Raw genomic sequence first — 27,226 nt, 5'->3', positions numbered from 1 at the left:
GCAGAAAGCAGTCTGTAGACTGGGCCAAGGGTAAACTGGTTGAGAAGTCTGGTAGGGTGACAAGATTCAAGGACCCATGAGCACTGTAAAGAGGGCAGTTTCATGCCATAAGGTGGGACAATAGGAAATGACAAGGTGCTGTCACTTGGTGACATATACGAAATGTGATGACATTGCACAAGACATTTTGTATTCCACCAGAAAGGGCTAATTTTACAAATACACAAGGCTTTCAGGCTATTTAAACAGTTGCTGAAAGAAGCAATTCTGCAGACAACGAATTGCTATGACTTGCTTGTTTTATTACAGGCTGTGAATTGCTAGGCAGGCAAGTCACTGCAGCTTCTAGACCAGGATCAAGGACACTGATTTCCAGTGTGCTCACAGCATGTTCCAAGTCTCTAGGCATCCTCCACTCCGAGACTCTGGGAATGTTGAAGAGGGAAGTCCTCACCTGTTTCCTCAGCAGGCTGACATCTTGCTGACATTCCTCCTCATCCCAGTGAGTCTGCAGGTACTCCTTAACATTCTCTTTGATGTAAGGGAATAAAGTGTCCTGGGGGAAGAAGGGAGGGAGACAAAAAAAAAATGTTATTTTTTAAATTGCACCAAATGATCTGTGTTTTATAATCTCACCTTAACTAACAAATTCAACAATGGAAGTCTCAACGGAAATTACTGCTGTGGGTCTCCCAGTGGGACAGGAAAGGAGACTAAGAAACAGGTATACTGGTCCAGCTTGTATTTATGAAGTATTATTGAAATTCAGCGACAATCATTTATTTTACATAGTCTCTGGCCACAATGGCAGAGCTAGGACCATTTAGCCCACAAAGCCTAAAACCAGCTCACCAGCCATTTACACAAATTAACTCTCAGACTATACTGTTAGACCATAGTCTTTTCGTTTGCTCTTTGCTTTTGTTTCGTTTTTATTATTTATTTTTATTTTGTGCGTATGGGTGTTTACCTTTGTATGTTTGCCTTCAGAGGATGTCAGATCCCCTGGAACTGAAGTCAGACATTATGAGCCACCATGTGGATGTGGTAACTGAACGTGGGTCCTTCGCAAGACCAGCAAGTACTCTTAACCACTAGCCCTCTCCATCCCCAGGCCAGACTCTTGAGGCATGGATTGACAGTGCCTTACTCAAAGTACACCATGGTATATGACTGGTATATACATGACAATGGTGGCCACATGGCAATGTAGAAAGGAAATAAATGGTTTTCTCGGTGCAGACTTCCTACAGAGCACTCTATAGCAGGTATGCAGCCAGGCATGATGCCTCTCGCTTGTGTAAGCAAGCACTTGGCAGACTGAGACAGGAGGAATGCTTCAAGAGTGAGTTAACCTAAGATATATACTAAGTATATCCCAGGCCAGTCTGGGCTACAATGTGAGACCCTGTTCTCAGAAAAACAAAACAAAAAGAGTTAGAGAGGAGACAAAGTTATATGCAAAACAATTCATTAATAAATAACATGTCAGTAACTCATACACTGAGAGTATAATCTCTCAGTGATCACATTTCATTTATTTGGGGGCTAGAGAGATGGCTCAACGGTTAAGAAAACTGGCTGTTCAATTCCCGCATCCACATGGCTCTCACACCGTCTGTAACTACAGATCCAAGGGTCCACACACCCTCTTCCTCTGTCCTCCCAGGTACTTGCAAACTTGTAGTGCACAGACATACATGCAGGCAAAACACCCAAATTAATGGTTTATTTTCTAAAGTATTGTTTGGTGCCCAGGATTGAGCCCAGGGCCTTGTGCCTGCTAAGCACAACCTCTACTGACACACTAAACGTGCCTCCTCTTTAGTGAACATGTCTGCATATACATACATCTTTTCTATCATATTACGGCACATCTAACAGCTTCTTTTAAATGTCTACTGTTATCAAGGTTTGTTAACTGGTGCCTGAGGAGGAAGTGGAGAAGCAGATTAAAAGAGAAGGTGCGGCCACTACTGCCAGTGAGCTCAAGGAGCTACAGTTCACAAACATTTTCCTGCAGTGCAGAGAGGGAACAAGCAAAGTGCAGCGGGTGCCCGGCAGGTTCAGGATGAGGAGGAGGTACAGCCACAGATTTAGGTTTGTGCTCCAGTGCAGAACCCACGAATACACTGCAAAGGTCTTATGTTTTAGATGAAATTCTATAAGGAGCTAAATCCAAGGAGCCTGATTAAATCCACTCTATATATTCAGAAATCTTGAGATGTGGTTCGCTATTCAGCCTAGACTGGCCTCACATTTGCAATCCTATGCCTTGGCCTCCCACATTATAGGTATATGCCACCATGCCTGGCTAAATGTACTTTAATACAGTCTACAAAAGTAAATGCATAGGGTTTGGTGGGGGATTGTTTTATTTTGCTATTTAAGTTTGCTATGTAGTCCAGGCTAGCCTAGAATTCCCATCCTCCTGCCTTGGCCTAGTCAGTGATGGTACTATAGCATAAACTACCACACCCAGCTCACGTACTCTCATTTTGTCCTAGCAAAGAAACTGAAGGAAAGCTTGGGGAAAATGGTTACAGAGCTTAACAAAGATTCTAAAGCTATTAACTCACAACCCTGGAGTGTTCTGAGACCTTCTAGGGAACCTGAAAAGTCAAAGCACTTCCATAGAACACTAAGATGTTGATACTGACAATGATGATAAAGACACCTTTTCTAGGTAAGTTAGCAGAGTGACTAGTTTATCAATGGTTGTCAGTAACCTTCAAACAGGTATCAGTAGTTTCTAATAAACCTTAAGATGTCCCTCTCTCCCTCCTCCCATCCCTCCCTTTTAGTGAGAGGATGCAGACCATGGATGTACCACAAAGACCAAAAACAGCCATAAGAACCCAGACATTGGGGCTGCTCTTTGAGAGGACCCAGGTTCCATCCCCAGCTCTCACATGGTGGGTCACAACTACCTCTAACTCCAATTCCAGGGGACACACTGACCTCTTTGGGGCACTGCATGCAGTGTACACATACATTCAGGTAAAACACCCATACACAGAAAATAAATAAAAATTAAAGATTCCAGATATCTTCAATAACAAATGCTCAAGGGATATACAAAACTGCATTTCTTTTATTAGCCTTAAATATGTCTAAATGAACCCCACCTTTCCCAAGACACAGGGAATATCTCATGGAAGAGGAGGCAGAGGTTGGGGAGGAGGGCTGGGAATGCAGTCCTCTGCACACCCTGCAGCTGTTATCTGTACAAGATCAAGCCAGCCAAAATTCCAGCATGGATGGGGGAAGAGTATGCCAGAAGCCGTACCTAACAAAGGACCTATTGGCTGCTGGCTGTAGGGGGTCACAGGGGTCATTTTCCCACTGTTCCAATTTCCATTGCTGTGATAAAACATTCTGACGAGACAAACTTAAGGGAGGATTTATTTGGCTTATACTTCCATGTCACAGCCCCCCACTGTGCTGGCTAGTTTTATGTTAACTAGACACAAACTACGGTCATCAAAGAGGTGGCAACCTCAACTGAGGAAATGCCTCAAGGTTCAGCTGCAGGTGCCCCTGTGATTTATGGGGGAGGGCCCAGCCCATTATGGATGTTGCCATCCCTGGACTGGTGGTCCTGTGTTCTATAAGGAGGCAGGCTAAGCAAGCCAGCAAGCAGCACCCCTCCATGGCCTCTGCATTAGCTCCTGCCTCCACATCCCTGCCCTGCTTGTGTTCCTGTTCTGACTTCCTTTTGAAGCTAAATAAACCCTTTCCTCTCCAATTTGCTTTTTGTGTTCCACCACAGCAACAGAAACCCTGAGTAAGACAACCACAGAGGGAAGTGAGGGCAGGAACTCAAGCAGCATGGAGCAAAAACCCTGCAAGGCTGCTTTGTAGGCTCAGTGTGTTAGCTTTCTTACACAGTCCAAGATCACTGCCAAGGACAGTGCTGTCCAGTGAGCAGGAACCCTGCCCCCATCAATTAATAATCAAGATAGCCCCCGCTCAGGCCAATCTAATCTAAGCAATTCCTCAATCAAGGCTTTCCTCTCTGATGACTCTAGGCTATGTCAAGCTGACAAATCTATGTAGGACAGCCATGTGCCAGTGGCTGGCCCCACACCTGTTACCCTGAGCACATGTGCAGCATATTGTGGACCCAATAGGATATTATTTTCAAAAGAGGTGGGAGATGAGAATATAGAGTTGGGAAGGACAAATGCTGGTGTTACAGAGGCCAGAGTTGAAGACAAGAAATGGTAGGTGGTGTGAGGAGCAAGACAGACCCAGGAGTTTTTCAGAGGCCCCAAAGAAAGCACAAAGGGAAGGCTAGTTCAGGGTCCTTGTCCAGGAGTGGACTTGGCAAGGCCACTGGGGCTGCAGCCAGTGCCTCGGAGGAGTCAAGGTTGTAGCTTCTGGGGATCCCCCTCTTCCCGAGTGGGGCTGTGGTTATCAGTCCTAAGGCAGCTGAGTCTGAGATATCTTGTGCTCTCTTTGCCAACATTGTCTAATTTGGCTCTCTGCTGACCTTGGCCATTTTTCCTTTGCAAACAGTATAAAAGATGCTGTACTTCTTAATAAACTTGCTTGGCATAAAACAAAGCTTGTGCAAGACTTCCAGACCCCAGCAAAACCACCAGACCCCAGAAAGACTACCAGACCCCAGAAACACCGCCAGACCCCAGCAAGACCACCAGATCCCAGCATTTATCTTATCTCCTGGCACCTCCAGATGTCAAGGTACAACATGCTGCTCCAGGTCAGAGTGGAAGTGACTAAAATTGCGTATATATATGTAGATAAAATATTATTTAAAAATGCACTCTTCTAGCCAGGTGGTGGTGATAGAGGCCTTTAATACCAGCACTCAGGAGGCAGAGTCAAGTGCATCAATGTGAGTTCAAGGCCAGCCTGGTCTACAGAGCAAGTTCCAGACCAGCCAAGGCTGCACAGAGAAACCCAGTCTTGAAAACAAAAAAATTCACTCTTCTAACATATTTCCCCAAGCTGGGCATTGGTGGCACACACCTTTAATTCCAGCACTCGGGAGGCAGAGGCAGAGCCAGATGGATCTCTGTGAGTTGAGACCAGCCTGGTCTACAAAAGCTAGTTCAGGACAGCCTCCAAAGCCACAGAGAAACCCTATCTCAAAAAACCAAAACAACAACAAAAATATTTCCCCAAACTAGCATTGTTCACACTGACATTCATGTTACCAAAGTACTGAGGTTGACTGCTCCTATTTAAAATGAAAAGTCCTTAGCCATGGGGAGCATGGACCTCTGTGATTTCTAGGCCAATCAGAGCTACCCAATGAGATCTTGTCTTAAAACAAAACAAAGTCATAATATTAGTAATAATTAATGGGCTGGAGAAATGGCTCAGTCACTAAAGGCTAGGCTCACAACCAAAAATATGATAATAATGAAAAGTTCTCTGCTGCTCAGTGTTAATTCCAATATGATAAATACATAGTCAGAACTAGAGGTTAAACATTAATCCAGAGTAATTTCCACACAGATACATTGTGATAGGAAAAGGCTCTCAGGCAGGGTCACCTAATATACTCAGTGTAAAAAATACAGGATTTCAAGTATTTTCATACCACTCCAGATATACAATCCTATTCCTAGCAAAGTGGGCTTACTATGCTATGTAATTGAACAGGCATTCCAAGTCACACAGCACCAGCACATGCTACCATCATGTGTGGAAACACAAACTCACACCTCTTCTGATCCCCACCTCTAAGACCAGCCTCCACCCAGTGTGTTGCAGGTAACACTGCTCACTCTCTTCACCTGGCCTCCTCCAAAGCTTCTGAACTGCACTGACAGGTGGACAGGGACACACACACTCACAAATATACACTCACACACATACACACACAAATAGACAGTCATACAGACATATACATTCACACACATACACACACATGTACACACAAACTAATACACATATACAGATATACACTCATACACACACAACATGAACACATAAACACTCTCACACACATACATACGTGCTCACATGTGCACCCACGCGCGCGCGCGCGCACACACACACACACACACACACACACACACGGGTGGTGTGCAGAAAACTGAAGTTACCCCTAACAGCCATGGAATAAGGTTAGGATAACTAATAGTTAATAGATCAATATGAAAAAAACTGTCTTCTCAGCGTAGCGCTTTCTCCTAAGACCAAAACAAAGGGTTGGGTATACAATGAGAAGTCCAGGCAGGTGAACACTCAAGTCTGAGAACTTAAAAATGTATCTAAAAACCAAAATCTAAGTACAACTCCCAAATGAAAAAAAAATTTTAAAAAAACAAATTCTGACTTTTTCATTGCCTCCCTCAAAATCTGTTATCTATACCTACTCCAACAATGACAAAGAAGTCAGTCGTTTGGATGTTCTCACAAGGCGTCCACGTAAGACTCAGAAACACACAGAACAGTGTGACAAGGCACATCCCCCAGCATACTTGGCAGAGAAGCCTCCAATAAACTCAATGAAATAATGAAAGCCAAGAGCCAAGTACAGCGGCCACCCCTGCTGGCCCCTTTTCTACTGACAGTCTACCTACTTTGCGTACATTTTTTCCATTACGCTCTGCATCATGCCTCTCTTTTCCTTCTGTTCCCTGCTTACTCTCTCCCCTCCTCCCACACAAGCTCTGTGGTAGGACAGCAAACTGGCTCTCCTCCTGAGAACGTGACCTAACAAGGTGCTGCACACAGCCGCTCCTCTGCTAGCAATGCAGCAAGAGTGCTAAAGGGGTGTTTACTGCAGCACTGGTAGTAACAGCAAAAGCCCCGGAAGCAGCCTAAAGCTTTAGCAGCTTTAAAACATTATATAGCCTGTGTGGGCAGTGGGTGCTGTAATTCCAGCACACAGGAGCTGGAGAGAGGTGAGTTTTACTGCACCCTGTCTCCAGATCAAAAGTCAAACAGGACACACTGCATATTACTTTAAAGTTAATGTGCTAGTTACGTTTATAAGCATGAATACAAAACAGGATGCACTTAGTATCTCAGCTAAATGTGTGATAGTTCTTTAAGGATCTAAAACCAACAAGGCATGACAATCTTTGTGGTGGGAGAACTGACAGAACCATGATAGCATTTATTCCAACCTCTAAAATAACATTCCACAATTACTAGCAAATGAGCCAACTTATGGTTGTTTATACCTGCTTTTTTCTTGTATGGTCATCTTTCTCCAACATTCCCAATTTCTATCAACTGGAAGCCCTCCTAGGGAAGGATGCAGGTTAGACTCTGGAATTCCCAGTAACTGAAAGCTCACAAAATAATGCAATGTTCCAAAGCCCAATTTCCTATTGGTCACTTTACTGGTGAACACATGGTTCCTACAATTCCAGAATGCCAGGTCTCGGATATCTACTGGATGTAAAGACGTAAGAAGTAGACCCCAGGCTGGAGATGGACTTGTGCCTTTTCCTAGCTGTGTAATTTATCCTCACTGAGTCTCAGTTTCCTCATTGGCTATATGGAAATGATGATAACATGAGGCAAAGTCAGCAGTAACCAAAGGTAGTTTATAGAAAGCACCTTGTACCTTCAACATTACTGTATTGTCTCGCACAAATATTTAAACCACACAAGGATCATCTCCGGCTCAGATTTCAGGAGGTAAATTTTAAACACAACTGTTCAAGCCAGCTTTTTGTCTTTCACAATGTACTTGAGACCAACTCAACAATGCAAGGCCCATGGTTCTTGGAAGTCTCACCACAGGCTCAGATATTTGAAGGCTTGGACCGTAATGGGCAGACTTCTTAGAAAGGATTGGGAGATGTGACCTTGTTGGAGGGAGGAGGTATGCACTGGGGATGAGCTCTGACGTTTCAAAACCCACAATCAGAATATAAGGGTTTTTTCCTTTTTTATGGGTGCTTTACCTAAATGTATATCTGTGCATCACATGCATACAATTTAGGAGGGTGGAGAGGGCATCAGGTTCCTTGGAACTAGAGTTATAATCAGTTGTGAGCTGGGAATCAAACCTAGGTCCTCATGAAGGGCAGACAGTGTTCTTAACTTATGGGCCATCTCTCCAGCCCCAAAGGATGTATGTAAGCTCTTAGTTACTGTTCCAGCACCATGCCTATCTGTCTTGCTGCCAAGCTTCCTTCTGTGATGGTCACAGACTCATCCTCTTACACTGGAAGCAAGTCCCCAATCAAACACTTTCTTCTGTAAGTTGTCTGGGCCATAGTGTCTCTTCACAGCAAAGGAACAGTAACTAAAACACACCCCCAGCTGGAGACCAAGCCTTTAACACATGAGCTTATGGGGAAACGGTCAAGCACAGCAACCTCATCCATTCAATATGCAACAAAAAACAGTCTAAGAAAGAAAGCGGGTGTGGTGGTACATGCCTTTAATTCAAACAGGGGAAGGGGGCCAGACATCCGGTTCAAGGCCAGCCTGGTCTCAAATAAAAAGAAAATGTACAATCCAGTGAAACTTTTAGGCCTAAAAAGTAATTCCAGAAATGATCGTAACTTTCAATTTCAGTTATAACCCATGTATTGGCAGTTTCAAAATATTCTAGTATGAAAAACATGCTGTTAACCCTGGTGTCTACAAATAAACCTAAGAATATTTTTAGTGCTCCGGACATCTAAGGGATTTGGACGTAGATTTAGCAGTACATTGAACAAAAGTTTATGGGCCTGGCAACAGCGGAGTATCAGAGTGCTTGCCTGGCATGTGCAAGGGCCTGAGTTTAATCTCTGGGGGGTAGAGAAGGCTAGAAAACTAAATGAGAGTGTTTGCTTTCCAGGGAACTATGATTATACTCCACTAAGTGCTGACGGGAAACCCTGCAAGCAGCAATTTATATTACTCCACACAGCTCAATGATAGCTCACAGAGACAGCATCATTAAGACAACTGACGGCCTAACTGTAGAAGCTGCCTCGTAAATGTTTAGAAGTCAAAATATGGATGAGTTTTATGGCTGTGGCTGTTTTAATGAGAAAGTCACAGAGACGATAAAAATAAAATAGTGGCTGCAATATTTACGTCAGTTCCCTTTGAAGAAGATGGGGCATGAATGATGCCTCCCAGGAACAGAGTGCAGCTACTTAAGGAGAATACATTAGAAGTCTTTCAGGGGAGCCAGGGAGTACAAGTGATAGTAACTGAAACATTAAGAATTGTTCCCACTATCACACTAAGCTCAGATGAAAAGAGAAATGAAATGGTTTAGTGGTTCTTAAAAACAAATTAACTTTCTAAGCAAGAAATGAAACTCGATAGTTTGCAATGTAAAACCCTGTTGTGGGCAATATAAAATACAGAAGAGACCAGGGAACAGGGCTCTGTTAGGATTCTCTCCAGGTTGGTCTCACTGGGAGCAAAGGATATCTTTTCACTCCACTTCTCCCTGCAGCTCTAAACCAGTCCCTGAGTGCTGGGGAGATGAGGCATTTTCTTCAGTGTGTAGCAACCTTAATTAAACTCGGTCACCAAAAAAGAAAAGACTTGACGATGGAAGGAGACTGGTCAGAAGGGCAGGGGATTGGCAGACAGACAGAGAGTTACAGGGAGTAAATATGGTCAAAACACACCACAAGCGTATGAGACAGTCATAATGAATCCCATAATTTATCATTAATATAGTCTAATAAAAAGCTTTAGGAAGATACACCTTTATGTATCTTTCTTTTTAGGCCAAGGTCTCACTCTAGGCTGGCATTGAGTTCACGCTGTCTCTGGCTTGCCTGACCACCTTCCTAACTTGGTCTCTGCAGTGCTGTGAGTACAAGCTGAGCTACCATACCGCACTCTACTTTCTGCCGAGTGTGTGTGCATGTGTGTATGGGGTGTACATTCCACAGCATGTATACAGTGGTCAGGAGTCAGTTCTTTCCTTCATGGATCCTGGGATGAACTCAGGTCATGAGGCTTGGCAGCAAGAGCTTTTACCTAGTGAACCATCTCACCAACACAAAAACATATAATAGAACACAAAATTGGTAAAGTTTAGTTTTTTAAAAAGTCAATCTACGTGTGACAGCAGCATGCCTGGGTAAAGACAAAAGAATCAGGAGTTTAAGGCCATCCTTGGCTACATAGGAAGCTTGAGACCAGCCTGAGATATATGAGACCCCATGTCAACAACAAAATCAGATTTTAAAAGATATTTTTTGGTTGGATGTGAAATAGACTCTCATCACATAGCCCAGATTGGCCTGAAACTTAAGAACCTCCTGCCTCCACCTGAGTACAGGCATTATAGGCACATGCTACCGCAGTGGGCTTGCTGGTAGTGTTTAAATCAGCTACTCACTGTAAAAACAAATCAGAAGCCATTTATCCTGAATGAAATTAGGAGAAAATAAATGCAATGACAAGAGTAGCTAGCCATACATAACTATGACTAAAGAAGTTGGTAAAACCCAAATTCCTGCCAGGTGTGGTGGTCCACACATTTAGTCCCAGTGCTTGAGAGATAGAGGCAAGCAGAGCTCTGTGAGTTCAAGGCCAGCCAGGGCTACAGAGAGAAACTGTCTTGAAAAACCAAAATAGGGAAAGAAAAGAAAAGAAGAAAAAAGAAAAGCATTCACTTGGCTCAAAGCAAGTAGAAGTTTACTCTTAAGACAGCTCTGCACTGGCTGTGAAGACGAGCACTCTGAATGAGACTGCCTCTAACAGCATGGCAGGAGTCGTCCCATCACACAGGGCAGCTTCATACAGAGAGGACAAGGAGTTCCTGTGACTTCAGAGAAAGCTACCCACTCACCCCTGCAAGAACAACTTAGCTTTATCATATATGTAAATTATAATGTTGTCCTTTTCTCCCTTCAAAAATAGTGCTGTGGGCTGAGGGCATAGCTCGGGGTAAGTAGCATGTGCTAATAATTTATCATGCCCACACACAGTTTCATACCCAGCAGATGGGAGGGAGGGAAGTAGTGGGGTCAATTCAACCCTAGCCTCTGACCTCTGTTTATTCATTCGCAATATTCACCCCACAGAGTGGTTGGAGGGTTTGACTTAGACAAGTTACATCACTTATGTTCTCTGGCTCCCTAAGATCCACTAACTGAGTCACCTGACCACTGTCGCTGCAATATGGACACATGCCAGTGAAAGCCAACAAGCCTGTGGCAATGATCTAGGCATGCTCTATCCATCACCTATTCTGCCAGGCACTTTACCTAGACGTGGCTCACTAGCAAACAAGCTCTACTTTTACTGTGATTTTCATTACAGTAGTTTTTTAAAGATAAGGACTAATGTATGGCCTAAACTGTCCTCCAACTCATGACCTTTCTGCCTAGCCTCTAGAGTAACAGGGATGTGCCACCACATCAGGCTAAAACAACTCCACGCCATCTTCCCGAACCTCTCAGCAAAACTAGAGACTAAACATCTGGACAAGACCAGAAACTAAGAAGTCTGGTGCTCCAGGGCCAGAAGGGCTCACAAACTGTCCCTCTACATCTCTATTTCCATGAGTGAGTGAGGCAGAACCCACACAATGGGTACCCTTAGAAAACTAGTGTCCGCACTCCAAATAAATGAAGAAATGTGGCCAACGTAAATTCCGTTAAGGAGGCTGACTGTAATGAAAGAAAGAAATTCTAATCTAATTAAGTGTGATGAGTCACAATGGATGAGGGAAAGTGGGCATTATAACCAGCTGGGAACTGGAACTCAGTGAGCTCCTGACAGCCAGCCATGCCCAGGTTCCTAGTCTCTACGAGAAAGGGGTCAAGAATTCACATTGGTTCCAAGAGGCTTTACTGTTGGCCCTAAGTATATCCAGAACTCAAGTTACAAGCTTCTCAAACCCCAAACCAAGGTGAGGTCATCCAGGCCTCAGAGGGGCTATCTTCAAGGACAGAGCTCACTAACACCAACCCCCTGATGTTACCATATTCCACTTGAAAATTAGTAACCAAGCTTTACATCCTAAAGAGGCTTGGAAGGGAGGGGGGGGCGGATGGACCTCTGGAGACAAGAAGTCAAAGGCAAGCTCTTGGTCACCCTAGAGACAGTGACTCTCACTGACTCTGGAGCTTGTTTTGATGAGACTAACTAACTGGCCAGCACACCCCCAGGTCCACTGATCTGTGGAGCCCCAGTGCTGGGATTCAGGAATGCCAGGATTTGGTTTGGGTGTTGTTTTGTTTTTCACTTTTTACATGTGTTCCAGGTCACAAGATCAATACTTGCTTTGCTGACTAAGCCATCTCCCCAGCTCTAAGAGATTTTGAACTGAAAAGCTGAGGGATTTTTGATTAGGCAGTTGTAACTATAACCATAATAAGTTACTTTCCCTCAGTAGTCGAAGCATTTTCCCTCTTTTGTTTATAACCAACAAGTATCTAATTCTCAGTTAAAATTCCAGCCCTGAGCACTGTCTTCAATAACCTCACCATCACAATCCTTTGTAAAGCAGAAGCTGAGCCATGAGGACGGCTCAGAAGGTAAAGGTGCTTGCCTCCAAGCCTGACAACCACACAGTGGAAAGAAATAACATACTCCCACAAGTTGTCCTCCGACCTTCAAATCTTTTCAAAAGATTACACAGATCATAGTCAGTATCATAAGATAATTTTCTAAAATAATTGAACCACTGCAAGTCTAACTGCAGTATAGCCAAGAACTAAACTGTAATCTTGAACCACATGGTCCCCAAGCCCTATCTAGAAATTACTCCATTACACAGATACTTAATTCTTTCTCTTTGGAAAGAAAGTCTCACTATGCACCCCAGACTGGACTAGAACTCACAATCCTTCTGCCTCAGACTCTCCCCATGCTAGGCATCATGTCAAAACAAAACAAATCACTGAACTTTCCCAAGGATAGGATGCCCACATCCCAGGTGACAGCTGAGAATGAACAAAGAATGCCTATTTAAGCTCCCACACAATACAGGCTTTTCTACATTTCAGGTGGTAGCCCTGCAGCAAGTGCCCAAGTGCTGTTTATTGCTTCCTCAACTCAAGGCTGCTATGGCATACCTTGTGGAGAAAACACAAATGGCTGTGCTGCAATATTCATGTCTCTCTTTCTCTCTCTCCACATACATACACACACACACACACACACACACACACACACACACACACACACACAACCAAAAACAAACAAACAAATATAAAACAAAGTTGTGCACTGACTGTTGATAAAAACAGGACCAGAACTTTCAGGACTGAACCTTGTGGGATTTCCCTCTTGGGCAATGATTCAGTACTCACTAATACTATCACAACTGTTCTTACATGCAACCAAAGAAAAAGCATGAAATAGTAAGCACTTTATCAAATGAGAGAATGTTCCCCAGGCTCAGAAGGGATATCCAATTTCCCAAGTAAGGTAACCCCGAAAACTGCTGACTTGGTGCTATTTTGTATTCAGAAGGCTAAAAACAATGCATAAAAAAAATGCTCATTACATCCCCACAGACAAAAAAAGACCAAGTGGTTGTTCCATAGTATGTGTGCACCCTAACAGTCATGAAAAATGCTATTAGGATAAAAGAAAACAACTCATTAATGCAAACTATTATCAGTTAATTCAGTTAAATTATTCTTTTTAAGCCTATTAGCACAGAAATAGGATAGATTTTATTCTGGCAATACCAGCAATCTGCCTGCTCTTCCACCCAATGAGGGTGTTCAGTTCCCAAGGCCTATCTCAGTTCTCCAGTGTGAGGTCAAAATAACCCGCTACAGGGCCAACAGCTTAAGAAGGGCCTTCTTTCAACCTTAAATAACTGGCTGCACTTGACTGACTTAAAAAATGGAAAATGAGGCTATGTGTAGTTGCTCATACCTTTATCCAGCACTGGGGAGGTGGCAGAGGCAAGCCAGTCTCTGAGTTTAAGGCCAGCCCAGTTTTCATACAGAGTTAAAGAACAGCCAGGAGTACATAGAGACCCTGTCTCAAAACAAAACAGAACTACCAAAAGTAAGGAAAGAAGGAAGGAAGGAGAGAGGGAGGGAGGGAGGGAAGGAGGGAAGGGAGGGAGGAAGTCGGTCGGTCTTTCCAAAGAATACTGACAAACTTCAAGGGCAGTTCTGGACAATACTTCACTTTCTCAGTAAACACTAACCACAGAACCAAATATGCAAATAAAGTACACCTCTACTCATTCTGACCCAAGGGTTCCCATCGTCAGACAGCAGTATAAACTGAATTTTTTTACCATGTACTTTCATGGTATCTCATAGTGATCAAATTGTTCTCATATCAACTGTTTCCATGCAAAAAAGACTGCATGGGGTCAGGCCAGGTTCAGTTCCCAGCATCCACAACCATTCATAACTCCAGTTTCATACCTCACACCTTCTTGTGGCCTCTACAGGCACTGCATGCATATGGTCTACATATACCCTCATACGCATAAAATAAATACATCTAATAAAAAATGTTTGGAGATGGGATAAAACACTTTGACAAATGTTAGTTGCAATAACAGAAACATTAAGAGTGGCTTTTTTTTTTCTTTAAAGAGAGGGTCTTATGTAGCCCAGACAGGCCTCAAATTTGCTCTGTAGCCAGGGTGACCTTGAAATTCTGATTCTCCCATGTCTACCTCCTTAGTAATGGAGTTATAGACCTTTGACACCACACTTTAGTGTGGTGGTTTGAAAGAAAATGGCCCCAAAGGGAGTGGAACTATTAGGAAGTGTGGCCTTCTTGGAGTGGGAGTGATCTTGAAGGACATATGTCACTGGGGCTTTGACGTCTCTTTTCTCAAGCTTCACACAGTGTGACAGTCAACTTCCTGTTGCTTGCAAGATGTAGGACTCTCAGCTCCAGCACCACCTCTGCCTGTATTCCATCACACTCCAAAAGCCATGATGATAATGGCCTGAACCTCTGAAACTGTAAGCAAGCCCCCTCAATTAAATGTTTTCTTTTATAAGAGTTGCCATGGTCATGGTGTCTCTTCACAGCAATAAAAGCCCTAAGACACCTAGTGCTATGGCTGGTTTTATAACGTGCTGGAGCTGTATGCTAGGTAAGCTCCTACCATGATCGTGACTATTTGGGTTCAAATCTCAGGCATTTAAATTACACAACCTTTTGGAGCCTTATTAAATTCAGATAGTGCACACATCATCATTATGGAGACAAGTTCAGTGTCTTGTAAGTAAAGAGCACTCAGTGTTCCTAGGAGACAAGACTCAAAGTCACACGCCTACTTGACTAACAGTTCTTCAGTAGACACCTTTAAACTCCCAGCTCCATGCTGAAAAGCTGCAGGTGGGTATGATGCGGTCATCCTCTCCCTCAGATGCCCTAAACATGTCTACTTCAGTGGGCACCCCCCTCCCAAGGACTCACACACCACATGTGCACACGAGTGTGCAAAGGCTACACCGGAGCGTTCAATGGCTCTGAGGACTCACACAGCACATGCCCACGAGTGTTCAGCGGCCATGAGGAGGCATGATGGAAAGGAAGCTAGCTAAACTTGTTTAGACAGCAGCTCTCAAGTGTGTCTGATGGAATTTCTCTGCAGAATTACCATAAACACCCACAGAACTCTAATTCTCCTGAATGTAACTCATTCTTTTGAACATGCGTTTAGAAATACTGATTTTGATACATTCATGTGTAATAGTAAAATAGTAGACCCAAGATGTTTACTTTTTAAACTATTTTGTTTTTTGAAACAGTCTTTCTCTGTCTCTTCTCTCCTCCCCACACCTCTCCTCCCTCTCTTCTTAGTAGCTGCGGCTATCCTGGAACTTGCTATTTAGAACAGGCTGGCCTCAAATCTACAGAGATCCATCTGCTTCTGCCTTACCCTAACATTGAGAATAAAGGTGTGTGTCACCATGTCTGGCCCTTAGCTTCCTTTTTAAGATTTTTATTTTGTGTGTACTGTTTTACCTGCATACATGTCTGTGCACCACTTGTGTGCCTGATGGCACCCAAAACCAAAACAGGGACTCTGAACCCCTGGAACTTGAGTTACAGATGTGAACCACCATGTAGGTGCCGGGAATGGAACATGGTCCTCTGGAAAAGTAGTCAGTGCTCTTAACCGCTGAGCCATCTCTCCAGGCCCTATATTTAGCTATTGTTGAGATGATGTCACACTGTGTTGCCCTGGTTGACTTCAAACCAACAATCCTTCTGCCCCAGCCTACCAAGCAGCACCACACTTGACTGCTAAATGCTTTGTTATTCCTAAATCATTATTTGATAGCTAGCCTTGAATGTGTGTATATATTCTGATATATACTGTATTTAGGCCACTAGAACATTTTTATCAAAAGGCTTCAGAATAAGTAAGACTGCCCAAGAATTAAGAAGTGGCTCATCTAATGGAAGGCAGGGAGGAAAAAGATGGGGGAGAAGTTTTACTCTTTGCTTCTAAACTGACTTGTATGACCTATCTTATTCAACAAATCAACTTCCCAAAAATGGTGCAAATCTATTGCTATATCATGACCTCTGTGGTCATTACTCCTGGTACCCTCCCCAGTGGACAACAGAGAATAGAGCTAGTGAACTATACGCCCTCCCCACACACACACACACACAAAGAAGCTAGTTATATAACAAGAAAATGGGCACAATTATCAGCATTTAAGCAGTCTTGAAAATTTCCACTGGTCTCTATTGTAATTACAATGTTGCGGAAATGTCCAACTAGACCTTTTCAGGACCTCTAGTGTCCAAAGTACCATAATTCTTAATGGGGGGGGGGGTGTAAATAGTTACCAGGTTTGGTGACACCTATCTGTAAATCTCAGCCCTGGAGGTTGAGGCAGGCTTGCCAGGAGTTTGAAGCCAACCAGGGTTATATATTGAGGGAGTGACCCTGTCTTAAGAAAACAACCTAAAATTGCATACAAATATTAAGATCTACACCTAGAAAATCGCGTAGTTGTATAATGTAAACAAGCAAAATATAACTTAAAACAGGCTGCAAAGCTTACTAGATAATGGGTCTTCCAACTTTTTTCCTATTCTACACATATATCTGCACTTAATTCGGGTGATTGAGTACATGTAAGAAAGCAAAGTCTTTTGACCTGTGAAACAGACATTTAGATGTGTTCTGGTAGACAAGTGAAATAAGTATGCATATGGCTCAGCCACTTACCAGTGTCAGTTCGAAAACCAGTTGTTATTGCCCAAGGTACCAGAGCCCCTTGAAAACTCCTCTTTCACTTCTGTCTTTTGCATTAGGGAAGACCTAAACCTCAAGGACCACTAATCAAGGCCACCACCTCTCCAGACCACAGCCCAACACATGGTGGACTCTCATCCTCCAGGAGACAGGGCACACACCTACCCGCAGGCCTGTCATCTCACCTCCTCCCAGCTGACCTGCCCTCCCCCAGGCCTTTGCTGAGACCACCTCCACGTCTTCCTATCCTTTTCTACCTAACCAAAAGCAAAGACAGGGGAGGGAGAAGATGGTGGCGCGAGGAAAAGCACCCCCCGCCGCCTCACTCTTCCCCATTCCAGAGACGCAAAGCCACACCACCTCTCCTTGAGCCCATAGGCAAAACCCGCAACACTGAAAGATTTCTTTTTCAGATGCTTTTAGACACAAATAACTTCCCCGCTCCCTTCCGCCCCTCACCTTCACGAAAGCAATCGGGGTTGTGGTACCTTCGATATCTAACAGGATAACTGTGACTTCGGCGGGCACCGAAACCACGACCATTTCCCTGCCGGATGCTACCACGGGCTCGGCCGCGCTGGTAAAGAGGACAACACAGCCTGTGCCCCCAGGACGCCTCGGGCTCCCGAAGCCCAGCAACAATCTGAGAACTGGCAGCAGCGAGCGGCCAGAGAGGTGGGCACAGGCCGGCTCGGGGTACCCGCGACTGCAGAGGAAGCCGCCCAAGACGCTGCACCCAAAGACCAGGCGAGCGGCGCAGGCCCAGACCACGTGGGCAGAGGGGGCGGTGCTCTGGGTTCCGAGGGGGGCGGGGAAAGCAGGGAGCGCGCTCCTATTGGTCACCGGCGAGCCGCGAACCCGATCCGTCAAAATGGGCCTCGCGTGGGCGGGAACAAAGAAGCGAACACCAGAGCCCGGATCCCGGAGCGCGGGCGCCAGTCCTCCGCAGCCTGGAGGAGGGAGCCGGCGCGAGCGGCCCGGGCCACGTGCAGACGGGAGCCCCGTGAGTGGCGCGCCGGGGACGTGAGTGCCCCTTGCCTTCTCCGGCACCCGACCCCCTTCCCCGCCCACCGCGTGCGCTTTGGCACAGCTTCAGTCCTCCGAGCAGGCCCCGCCCTCCGCCGCGGCCTCAGCCAGCCCGGGAGGCCGGCCGCACGCATCGGGCTGCGGCGATCCTGCAGCCGAGCCCCCCCCCCCCGCCCCCCGAGCAGACAGCGCCCCGAGGCGACGGCGGAAAAGCCGCAGTCCCCGCCAGAACAGAGAGGGTCGTCGCTTTGCGTCCGCTTTCTGGTTCGGCTGGCTTCAGCCCGCGCAAGGACAGAGCACGCGTGCGCCGGGCGAGCTTGCGGGCGCGCTGCAGCATCAGCAAGCAGCCCCGGGTGCACGCCGCCTTCTTCCCGGAGCAGCCAGGCGGTCATAGCCGCCACCGCCGCAGCTCCGCATTGGGGGACTGAGGGCGCGGCGGACTGGACGCGGTGACACAAAAGGCTCTCAAGGCAAGAGGGACTGTGGCCCTGCTACGGCGCCGTCGGGATTGCCTGCGCTTCGGTCCTGCGCGTCTGACTTCTCCTGCTCTCTCAGGCCGACCCCCAGCGCGACCTCGCTCCTCGCCCGGAGCACCGCGATGGAGGTCCCGCCCCGGCTTTCCCATGTGCAGCCGCAGCCGCCGCCATTGTTCCCCTCCGCTCCCGCTACTTTAGCCTCCCGTAGCCTCTCCCATTGGCGACCACGGGCTCCCCGGCAGCTCGCCCCGCTCCTCCCTTCGCTCGCTTCCAGCTCCTCCCGGCAGGGGGCGCGCCGGACCCAGCGCCACGTCACCGCCCAGCAGCCCTCCCGATTGGCGGGCGGGGCGGCTATAAAGGGAGGGCGCAGGCGGCGGCCGGATCTCTTCCGCCGCCATTTTAAATCCGGCTCCATACAACGCTCCGCCGCCGCCACCGCCGCCGCCGGGACCCGCACTGCGCGCCAGCACCCCCTCGCCGACGGCTCCGCCAGCATGGAGGACATGAACGAGTACAGCAACATAGAGGAGTTCGCAGAGGGATCCAAGATCAACGCGAGCAAGAACCAGCAGGATGACGGGTACCGCACGCTCCGCTCCTCCCCTCCCCCAGAGCCCCGCGCGCGCCCCGCGCCCCCTCCGGAGCTGCGCGCGCTGCCCCCACTCTTTCCCCGAGCCGATTCTCCGCGTGCCCGCTGGACCCCAGTAGCTTCCCCACTAGTGGAAAGTAAGATGGGGGGGTGACTCGAGAGGCCCGCCGCGGGTGGGGGAAGGGAGGAGGGGTTGGGGAAGGAAGGCGGCGCCGTCGGTGTCCCGAGTGCGCAGGCGCCGCGGGGGGGAGGGGCCGGGCTCGGTGCGCCACATGCTGCAGCTGCCGCCGCCTCTTCATTGTGTGTCTTGTGTTGTTATTGTTGCTGTTGCTGGGGCGACTTTTTCCGGGGGACGTTTGGGAAACTTGGTTTGGGCACCAGTAGCCGGCTGGTACCAAGAGTTCCGTAGGTAGCAAGTTGACTTGAGAGCTATGGATGAAAGTTCACTTAAGTTGTCGGGGAGGGAGGGGGCGGATTCGGTGTTCAAGTTGTGTTTTTGCAAACCAAAGTAGTCGGAGCCGAATCTCTACCAGACTTCGTTGGCCTTTTATAAAGTTTTGTGTTTGCACTGTAGACAGCAACCTGTCTGCTGGTTTGTTTGAGCAAGTTTTTGTTTGAGCTGGTTTTTGTGGTCTGTTAGTGTTTGTAATCAAAGCGGATTGCATGCACCTACTGTATTGTTTAATTACAGGGTTGAAGTAATCACTAAGTTACTGTTAAGTCTCTTTTTTTTTTAAATGACTTTATTTCTAGTAAAATGTTTATTGGAGGCTTGAGCTGGGATACAAGCAAGAAAGATCTGACTGAGTATTTGTCTCGATTTGGGGAAGTTGTAGACTGCACAATTAAGACAGATCCAGTCACTGGAAGATCAAGAGGATTTGGATTTGTGCTTTTCAAAGATGCTGCTAGTGTGGATAAGGTATGGGTGTGTTTTGCACTGTGCTTTTGTGTTGCTTGCAAATTGCTATAGGCTTCTAAGTTCCTGTCTAACTTGTCTTCTAGGTTTTGGAACTGAAGGAACACAAACTGGATGGCAAATTGATAGACCCCAAAAGGGCCAAAGCTTTAAAGGGAAAAGAACCCCCTAAAAAGGTTTTTGTGGGTGGATTGAGTCCAGACACTTCAGAAGAACAAATTAAGGAATACTTTGGAGCCTTTGGAGAGGTGGGCTGTGTTTGTATAAATGTGTTTTTGAAATGCTCAAGTTTGTGTAGGGTTCATTAGTATTTCACAAGATGGGCCTGAATTACTTCTTGGGTGCCTTATGGTTTTGCATCTTAATTGCTACTTTCTGTGCCATGGTGGAAACCAGTATCTAATCTGGTCTAGCCAAAGCCCAAGGGATTAAAGTGGTGCAAGTTTTACCAACTGGTGGCCTCTCTGGGGTAGAAGACACTGTAAAAGAATATAACTCGACTTTTTAGACAGTAGTGGTCTGTAGAGTGTGTTTGTGAAGTCTGTACACTTGCACTAATGGGTGGTTTTGTTTGTTTTGAATGCACCTGGTTGCAGATAGAGAATATTGAGCTCCCCATGGATACAAAAACAAATGAAAGAAGAGGATTCTGTTTTATCACATACACAGACGAAGAGCCAGTAAAGAAATTATTAGAAAGCAGATACCATCAAATAGGTTCTGGGAAGGTAAATAGATTGAATTCCATTAAGAGAAGTGTGTATGTGGAAACCCTGTTTGAAAAGAAAGCCACTTTTGTGTTCAGAGCTTAGAACATGCAAAAATTCTGTTTGTTTTTAGTGTGAAATCAAAGTTGCACAACCCAAAGAGGTATACAGGCAGCAACAGCAACAACAAAAAGGTGGCAGAGGTGGAGCGGCTGGTGGAAGAGGTGGTACGAGGGGACGTGGAAGAGGTGAGACTTGACGGGGAAATAGTGGTTTTTAAACTGTAACAGTAAGCTGCTAGGTAAAATGGCCCATAGGAGAACACAGCTAGATGGAAACTTAAAAATGACCCCACATGGTAAAGGCTGGTTCGTGGGGAGGTTTTTGTTTTGTTTTTAGTAAGTACAGTGTAGGGGACAAGAATGAATCATTTTGTGTTAGGATCGGGAAAGTCCAAAGTGGTTTCCTAACAATCATTGTGCATTGTTTCAGGTCAGGGCCAAAACTGGAACCAAGGATTTAATAACTATTATGATCAAGGATATGGAAATTATAATAGTGCCTATGGTGGTGATCAAAACTATAGTGGCTATGGCGGATATGATTATACTGGGTATAACTATGGGAACTATGGATATGGACAGGGATATGCAGACTACAGCGGTAAGAATACTTAACTTAATTTTATAAACCAGTGGTATTAAAATCAGTTTTGAAGTACTTTCCCATTCTGAAGTTGTATGTGTGTATGAGTTTCCTATTGATGTTTGGAGTTAAGTCATATTGTGTAGTCTTAGGAAAGTAACAGACAGTGATTGTTGTTTAAAGTACAATTTACAACTCTTGGCTGTTAAGATGGCTTGATATTTTAATGTTCAGCATGCATAGTTTTACACATTGTAGATTTTTTTTATGTTTAAGAAGGCAGTTTTACAGGAAACTTGCTTAGTAAAACTTGTATCCTTTCAAACTAGGTCAACAGAGCACTTATGGCAAGGCATCCAGAGGGGGTGGCAATCACCAGAACAATTACCAGCCCTACTAAGGAGGACATGGGAAAAAGCAGGTGTGTGAGCTTACAAGAAAACATTGGCAGTGTCTGATTTAATTTAAAGATCAATAGACAAATGAAAAGACGAGTAAACAAAATACTGTGTAGTCTTTACTAAATTGTTAATTTTTAATTGCTTTATGAGCCTGTTTTGCCTAAAGTGTCTATAGATCTTTAACTTTAAAGTCTTACCTCACCTTTTTTAGAATTACAGAAAAACTTAAGAGTTTTTCTGTTTGCTTTGTGTACCAGGAGGTTTAAACTTTTTTTAGAACTATAACAGGTAAAGTACTGAAATGGGTACAACTTAAGGAAAACAAGAATGTTGTCTTCTAACTCTGACATTATACCTTGTTTGTACCCGCCAGCGGGAACTTCATTGCAGGCCGTGTGTCACCCTGACCACGTCTATCTCTGGGGGTCGCACGTTGCGGGCAGAGCGCAAGGCATACACCAGAAAACGCTGTCCTGTGGTATGGTCTCTTCCAACTTCATGTACCAGCGTAAAGATTAAAGTGGAAAACTTCAGACTTTGGCTTCTTTTTAATCTTTTTGGAGATTAAGTGTCTAAACTTAACTTAAATGGTTTTTTGCAGGAGTTAAAGTACATAAATGCCTTTTTACAGCTTAATCATTTTGGTCTTCTGTTTAGTGTTGTATTTCAATTGTGGAGCCTCATTTAAGTGTCCATTCTTTAAGATTTAATGCTTGCTTTTTCTTTTTATAGCTAATAGTGAAATCTACAAAGCAAAACAAGAACTTTTAAATCTGGGATATAAGTTAAAGATCATATGCACAAAGCAATTCGTTGTCGTTTTGATAATATAAACCTGCCTGAAATTTGTGTTGGTGATAGCATTCTATTGGCTTACTAGAGCTATGCTTCTAGTTGGCCTTCATCTGCTAGGCTTGTAACTATGGGAAGATTGCATTCCTGTGTTCGAAAGTAAATCCACTTAATATCATTTGGGAACTCCACATGATTTTTTTCAAATACTCAAACTACATTTTGTCACTGAATATGCATGTGATCTTTAATTATTGAAGAAAAGAATAAAGTGAGGACTTAAAACAATTCATGAAAGTGGACCTTTGCAAGCTTGTGAGGATTGCACACATCTAACAGTTGTTTTGTTTTTGTTTTAGGGGGTGTAAAGAAAACCATCTTACAGGACAGACATTGAAGATTGCTTGATCTTCTGTTGACCTAAGATGATTATTTTGTAAAAGACTTTCTAGTGTACATGACACAATTGTGTCCAACTGTATATAGCTGCCAATTAGTTTCTTTGTTTTTACTTTGTCCTTTGCTATCTGTGTATTGACTCAATGTGGATTTGTGTTTATACAAATTTTTATTTGTATGATTCATGTTAAACCTCAAATAAATGCTTCCTTATGTGATTGTTTTTCTGCGTCAGGTACTACATAGTTCTGTGGAAATGTAATTTTATAAAGAAGCAATAATTAAGGCACAGCTTGTTTTGTAGGGGGTATTGGTCCATAGGAAGAAACTAAACTGGTCCTAGTGTCTGTCCCCTTGTTCCTGGTCTCTTTGCTACGTGATATTCATTCCGCAACTTTTGAATAATGTTTGCCGGGGTTATCTGGAGACTGACACTGCAGTCTGTTGTGATTGGTAAAGCTTTCTAGTGTGAGCTGTACTTTCAGACTTCCTAAGGAAAGCATCTTGGCTGGGCTAGGACTGCCTCGCTGACACTGAAAATGGAAGGCCTGTTGGCAGCACAAAGTTGTTAATTGGCTATCTTTGCTTTGTTCCTCTGACAAACCATGTATAATGGCTTTTAACGGTTAATGGCTTGTCTGCTAAAAAAAAAAAAAAAAGGCTTTAGCTGATCACCATGCTGTTGGGTTTTTAGTACCATAGATAAATGCAAGGTAAGGATGCTATCAAACTCATAGTTAAGGGCATTATCAGATATGTATGGGATTGTCCTGAAGTTTGGGTGCAGTGGGGTGAGTTTTTAAGGAAGTTAACACTAGAGCATCCATCCCATCATAGTGCATGAACGGAGTAGATTTAAGCAGTTCTCTATTGAGGCAGTGGAAAAGTGGTCTATCTTTTGGGGCATTAAAACCTTTTTTTAGGATTGTAAGGTAATACAACCTTTGAGTTTTCCATTGAATACTTGGACTTAGAAAGGGGATTTCTATGGTTCCACAGACACTTCTAGGTTTGGGATACGTTAAAGATTAGAGTGCTTGGTCTTAGAAGACCAGTGTGAGCTTTTTATACTGATAACCTTTTTTTAAAATGCCTACAACTTTGTTCGATAATATTTGTACTTGCTAGGCTATCAAGTTGTAATGCATTGGCCTCATTTTACTATGGCCAAGTACCAGTGTTGACTATTAAAAAGAATTGTTTGTTTCAACTTACAGCCAAGACAATAGAAGGGAGACCATTTCACATTGTTAGTTGGTACAATATCCAGAATAAGAAATACCTGTGAGTTCAAGCTTACAATTAGGTGACAAGTTAACATTGAGATTGTCATTTTTCCCTGATCAAAATGAATAAAGTCTTTTTAAAATAAAATTTCAGTTAAGTCTTTATGTATGACTTTAAGGAAATACAAAGATCACCGAGATGGTTTACTAAGAATCAGAGTAAGAATGTTGATAAAATTTCAAAAAGCACAGTTGGACAGGCTGGTAGAATGGCTCTGCCCCTTAAAGGCACCAGTTACCTAGAGAACTGACTCTACAAAACCACCCTCGACATAACTGTCATAGTATATGAAATTTTTTAAGGGGAAAGCAATCGAGGAAAGACATGACAGCCTCAGCCCTCCCAACATGAGAGCACACTCACCACATAGTCAAAACACAAAATGTGTGTGTATACATGTCATGGATTTGTTAAAAGTGTTGAACAGTATTAGAAAACTAATGAAGAAAAAAACTTCAAACCTTGTCCTAATGTCACCTGTGGTCTCAACTTTTTTTCCCCCAATGTTTGAGATAGGGTTTCTTTGTAACATCTGTGGCTATCCTGTAACTTGCATTGTAGACCAGTCTGGCCTTGAACTCAGAGACCACTTGCCTCTGCCTCCCAAGTGCTGGGATTAAAGGCATGTGCCACCACTGCCTGGCTGTTAACTTTTGTTGTTTATGAGTGTTCTATCTGCATGTATTCTTCCACAACAGAAGAGGGCACCAGATCCCATTCATTATATGGTAGTAAGCTCCTGTGTGTTTGCTGAGACTTGAACCCAAGAACTCCAGAAGAGCCATCTCTCCAGCCCAGGTCTCAACTTTTTTAACAACACAACCTCTATATGGCCTTTTTTTTGCAAGCGTTTGAAAATGTATTCCTAAAAGAAAAAAAAAGGGATCAGTTGGGATTTTATATTATTCTTTAAAATGGCCAAATTGGAAATTGGATTTTTAGCATGATTTGGTTTCATAAAAAGTAAGGATGCAGCATGACTTCTTGGTCACTGAAAACTACAAGATGTGATTGTTGGTCTGGGGTATTTCTAGCGTAATACTCAACAGTGAAAATAGATTCTTTGTGCTATTCCAATAATGATTTAACCGCGCTTCCTCTTATCAGGGCTCAAAGTCATTTGAAGAGGCATGTTCTTAAGTGCTAAGACAGCTTTGAAAAGGCATACTCAGCATGTTACTTCAGGTTAAGAAATTTCAGATGAAATGTACGAGATTCTGGTTTCTCAAAAACTAACACAAGTCAAAAGTCTTGAAACTGGAGGTAGGATCAGTGATTAAGAACAAGTGCTGCTCTTAGAGAGGACCTGAATTCAGCACCCGGGTTAGGCTGTTGGGGTTACCTGGAACTCCACCTCCACCAGTTCCAATGGCTCTGGCCTTGGACACATATGCACAAGTGCATACACACAGGGAGTGTGTGTTAGTGTGATTTAGTGAGAAAAGAGTGACAGCCCTACCAAAGGTCCTTCTCACTTCATTAATCCCATGGTTTTCAAGGCAGGGCAGTTACCTGACATTTTTGGAATCTTAAACATGAAACTCCTAAACCGGGCGTTGGTGGCACACACCTTTAATCCGAGCACTTGAGAGGCAGAGACAGGCGGATTTCTGTGAGTTCGAGGCCAGCCTGGTCTCCAGAGCGAGTGTCAGGACAGGCTCCAAAGCTACACAGAGAAACCCTGAAAAAATAAACATGAAACTCCTACTAACCTATTAGGCTTATCTGAGGCCTAGGTTTTCAGAGAAAGACTGGCCAGTGTTCTTTAATACTCTTGGTTTGTTGGCTTGTAGGGAAGTAGAATTGGCCACAGTGGATCCACTTCTCTCAGGAGATCAGCGGGTATTTTTGTTTTGTTTTTTGGTTTTGGTTTTTTGAGAGGGTTTTTCTGTATTGTTTCGGAGCCTATACTGGAACTCGCTCTGTAGACCAGGCTGGCCTGGAACTCACAGAGATCCAACTGCCTCTGCCTCCCAAGTTCTGGGATTAAAGGCTTGCACCACCAACACCAGCCAATCAGTGGGTATTTGTTCGTAGGGAAGATCTTTCCTTGGATATTGACAGTGATTTCTGATTGTCCTTGGATCCTGAGGTACTCAGGTTGTATGTGTGTGCATATATGTATACATACCAAAAGAAGTGGACTTTGTGTATTTTTCCTGTATGTATGTCTGCAGTACCTATGTGTGGTGCCTATGGAGGCCAGAAGAGAGCATTGGATCCCCTGGAATTAAAATTACGCACACTTGTAAAAACACCTTGTGGGACCAAGGAACTGAACCCAGGTCCTCTGCAGTAGCAAGCACCTTTTTTGTTTTTGTTTTTGTTTTTTGAGACAGGGTTTCTCTATGTATCCCTTGCTGTTGTAGAACTAGCTTTTTGAGACACTCTAAATGTGTAACCCAGACTGACCGTGACTACTTGGATTACAGGTGTGCACTACCACCCCTATCTGTAGGGTTCTGTGATGGTTGGTTGCTTGCCTGCTTTTGGGGGTTTTTTGTTTGTTTGTTTTGTTTTGTTTACAAACTTAGTGAAAGAAATTTGAGTGCTGTGGTTTCCACCAGAGCACTTGAGTTTACTTTTTCTATACATTGTATTTTGTTTGAGCCCAATTTCCCCATGTAGCTTATGATGGGTTTGAGTTCCTCCTGCCTCAGTCTCCTTAATCGTGGATTGTAGGTGTGCAAGACACTCTTGGCTGGCTTGTTTAAAATGGGGTGTGTAACTCATTGTGCTGTGGCATTTCTTTTAACCAAAAGATAGGCAGCCTTCAGAACTTTGTGAGATGATAGGTATCATGCCAATTAAAATCAAATGTTTCTGTCATGCTGTATTAGGGGGTGCAGTTTGAGGCAGGGTTTCTCTG

General features: G+C 44.4%; 2 protein-coding genes across 7 annotated transcripts in view; one reads left to right on the top strand and one right to left on the bottom strand.

Annotated features, from left to right (window-relative positions):
- Enoph1 (enolase-phosphatase 1) overlaps nt 1–17,898 on the bottom strand; it is a 28,946-nt gene extending 11,048 nt beyond the window's left edge. The window contains exons 1-3 of one of the 2 annotated variants that reach the window (XM_035452094.1): nt 17,605–17,898; nt 971–1,011; nt 455–556 (exon numbers count right to left, since the gene is read on the bottom strand). In XM_035452094.1, the coding sequence (XP_035307985.1) occupies nt 455–556; nt 971–1,011; nt 17,605–17,659 (198 nt within the window). In that variant the 5' untranslated portion in view covers nt 17,660–17,898. Of the gene's footprint in view, nt 1–454; nt 557–970; nt 1,012–17,575 lie in introns of both variants that reach the window. The other variant, XM_027387651.2, reaches the window with a different exon arrangement.
- A 692-nt stretch (nt 17,899–18,590) lies between these two features.
- Nucleotides 18,591–23,293, top strand: Hnrnpdl (heterogeneous nuclear ribonucleoprotein D like). Of its 5 annotated transcripts, XR_003479581.2 has the most exons (9): nt 18,591–19,198; nt 19,961–20,129; nt 20,213–20,374; nt 20,723–20,854; nt 20,967–21,081; nt 21,326–21,496; nt 21,808–21,899; nt 22,253–22,357; nt 23,031–23,293. XR_003479581.2 is itself a non-coding variant. In XM_027387648.2 (8 exons), the coding sequence occupies exons 1-7, from the start codon at nt 18,741–18,743 to the stop codon at nt 21,876–21,878; spliced, it is 1,278 nt and encodes a 425-aa protein (XP_027243449.1). In that variant the 5' UTR covers nt 18,591–18,740; the 3' UTR covers nt 21,879–21,899; nt 23,031–23,293. The 5 variants fall into 5 exon arrangements, 4 of the variants coding, with proteins under 4 accessions (XP_027243449.1, XP_027243448.1, XP_027243451.1 ...); XM_027387648.2 differs by lacking the exon at nt 22,253–22,357; XM_027387647.2 differs by having other exon boundaries at nt 22,253–23,293.
- The last annotated feature ends 3,933 nt before the right edge of the window (nt 23,294–27,226 follow it).

The sequence above is a fragment of the Cricetulus griseus genome (assembly GCF_003668045.3).
Source record: "Cricetulus griseus strain 17A/GY chromosome 1 unlocalized genomic scaffold, alternate assembly CriGri-PICRH-1.0 chr1_1, whole genome shotgun sequence".
Taxonomy (NCBI): domain Eukaryota; kingdom Metazoa; phylum Chordata; class Mammalia; order Rodentia; family Cricetidae; genus Cricetulus; species Cricetulus griseus.
Note: the sequence above shows the minus strand (reverse complement) of the source record. Positions and strands in the feature narration are given on the sequence as shown.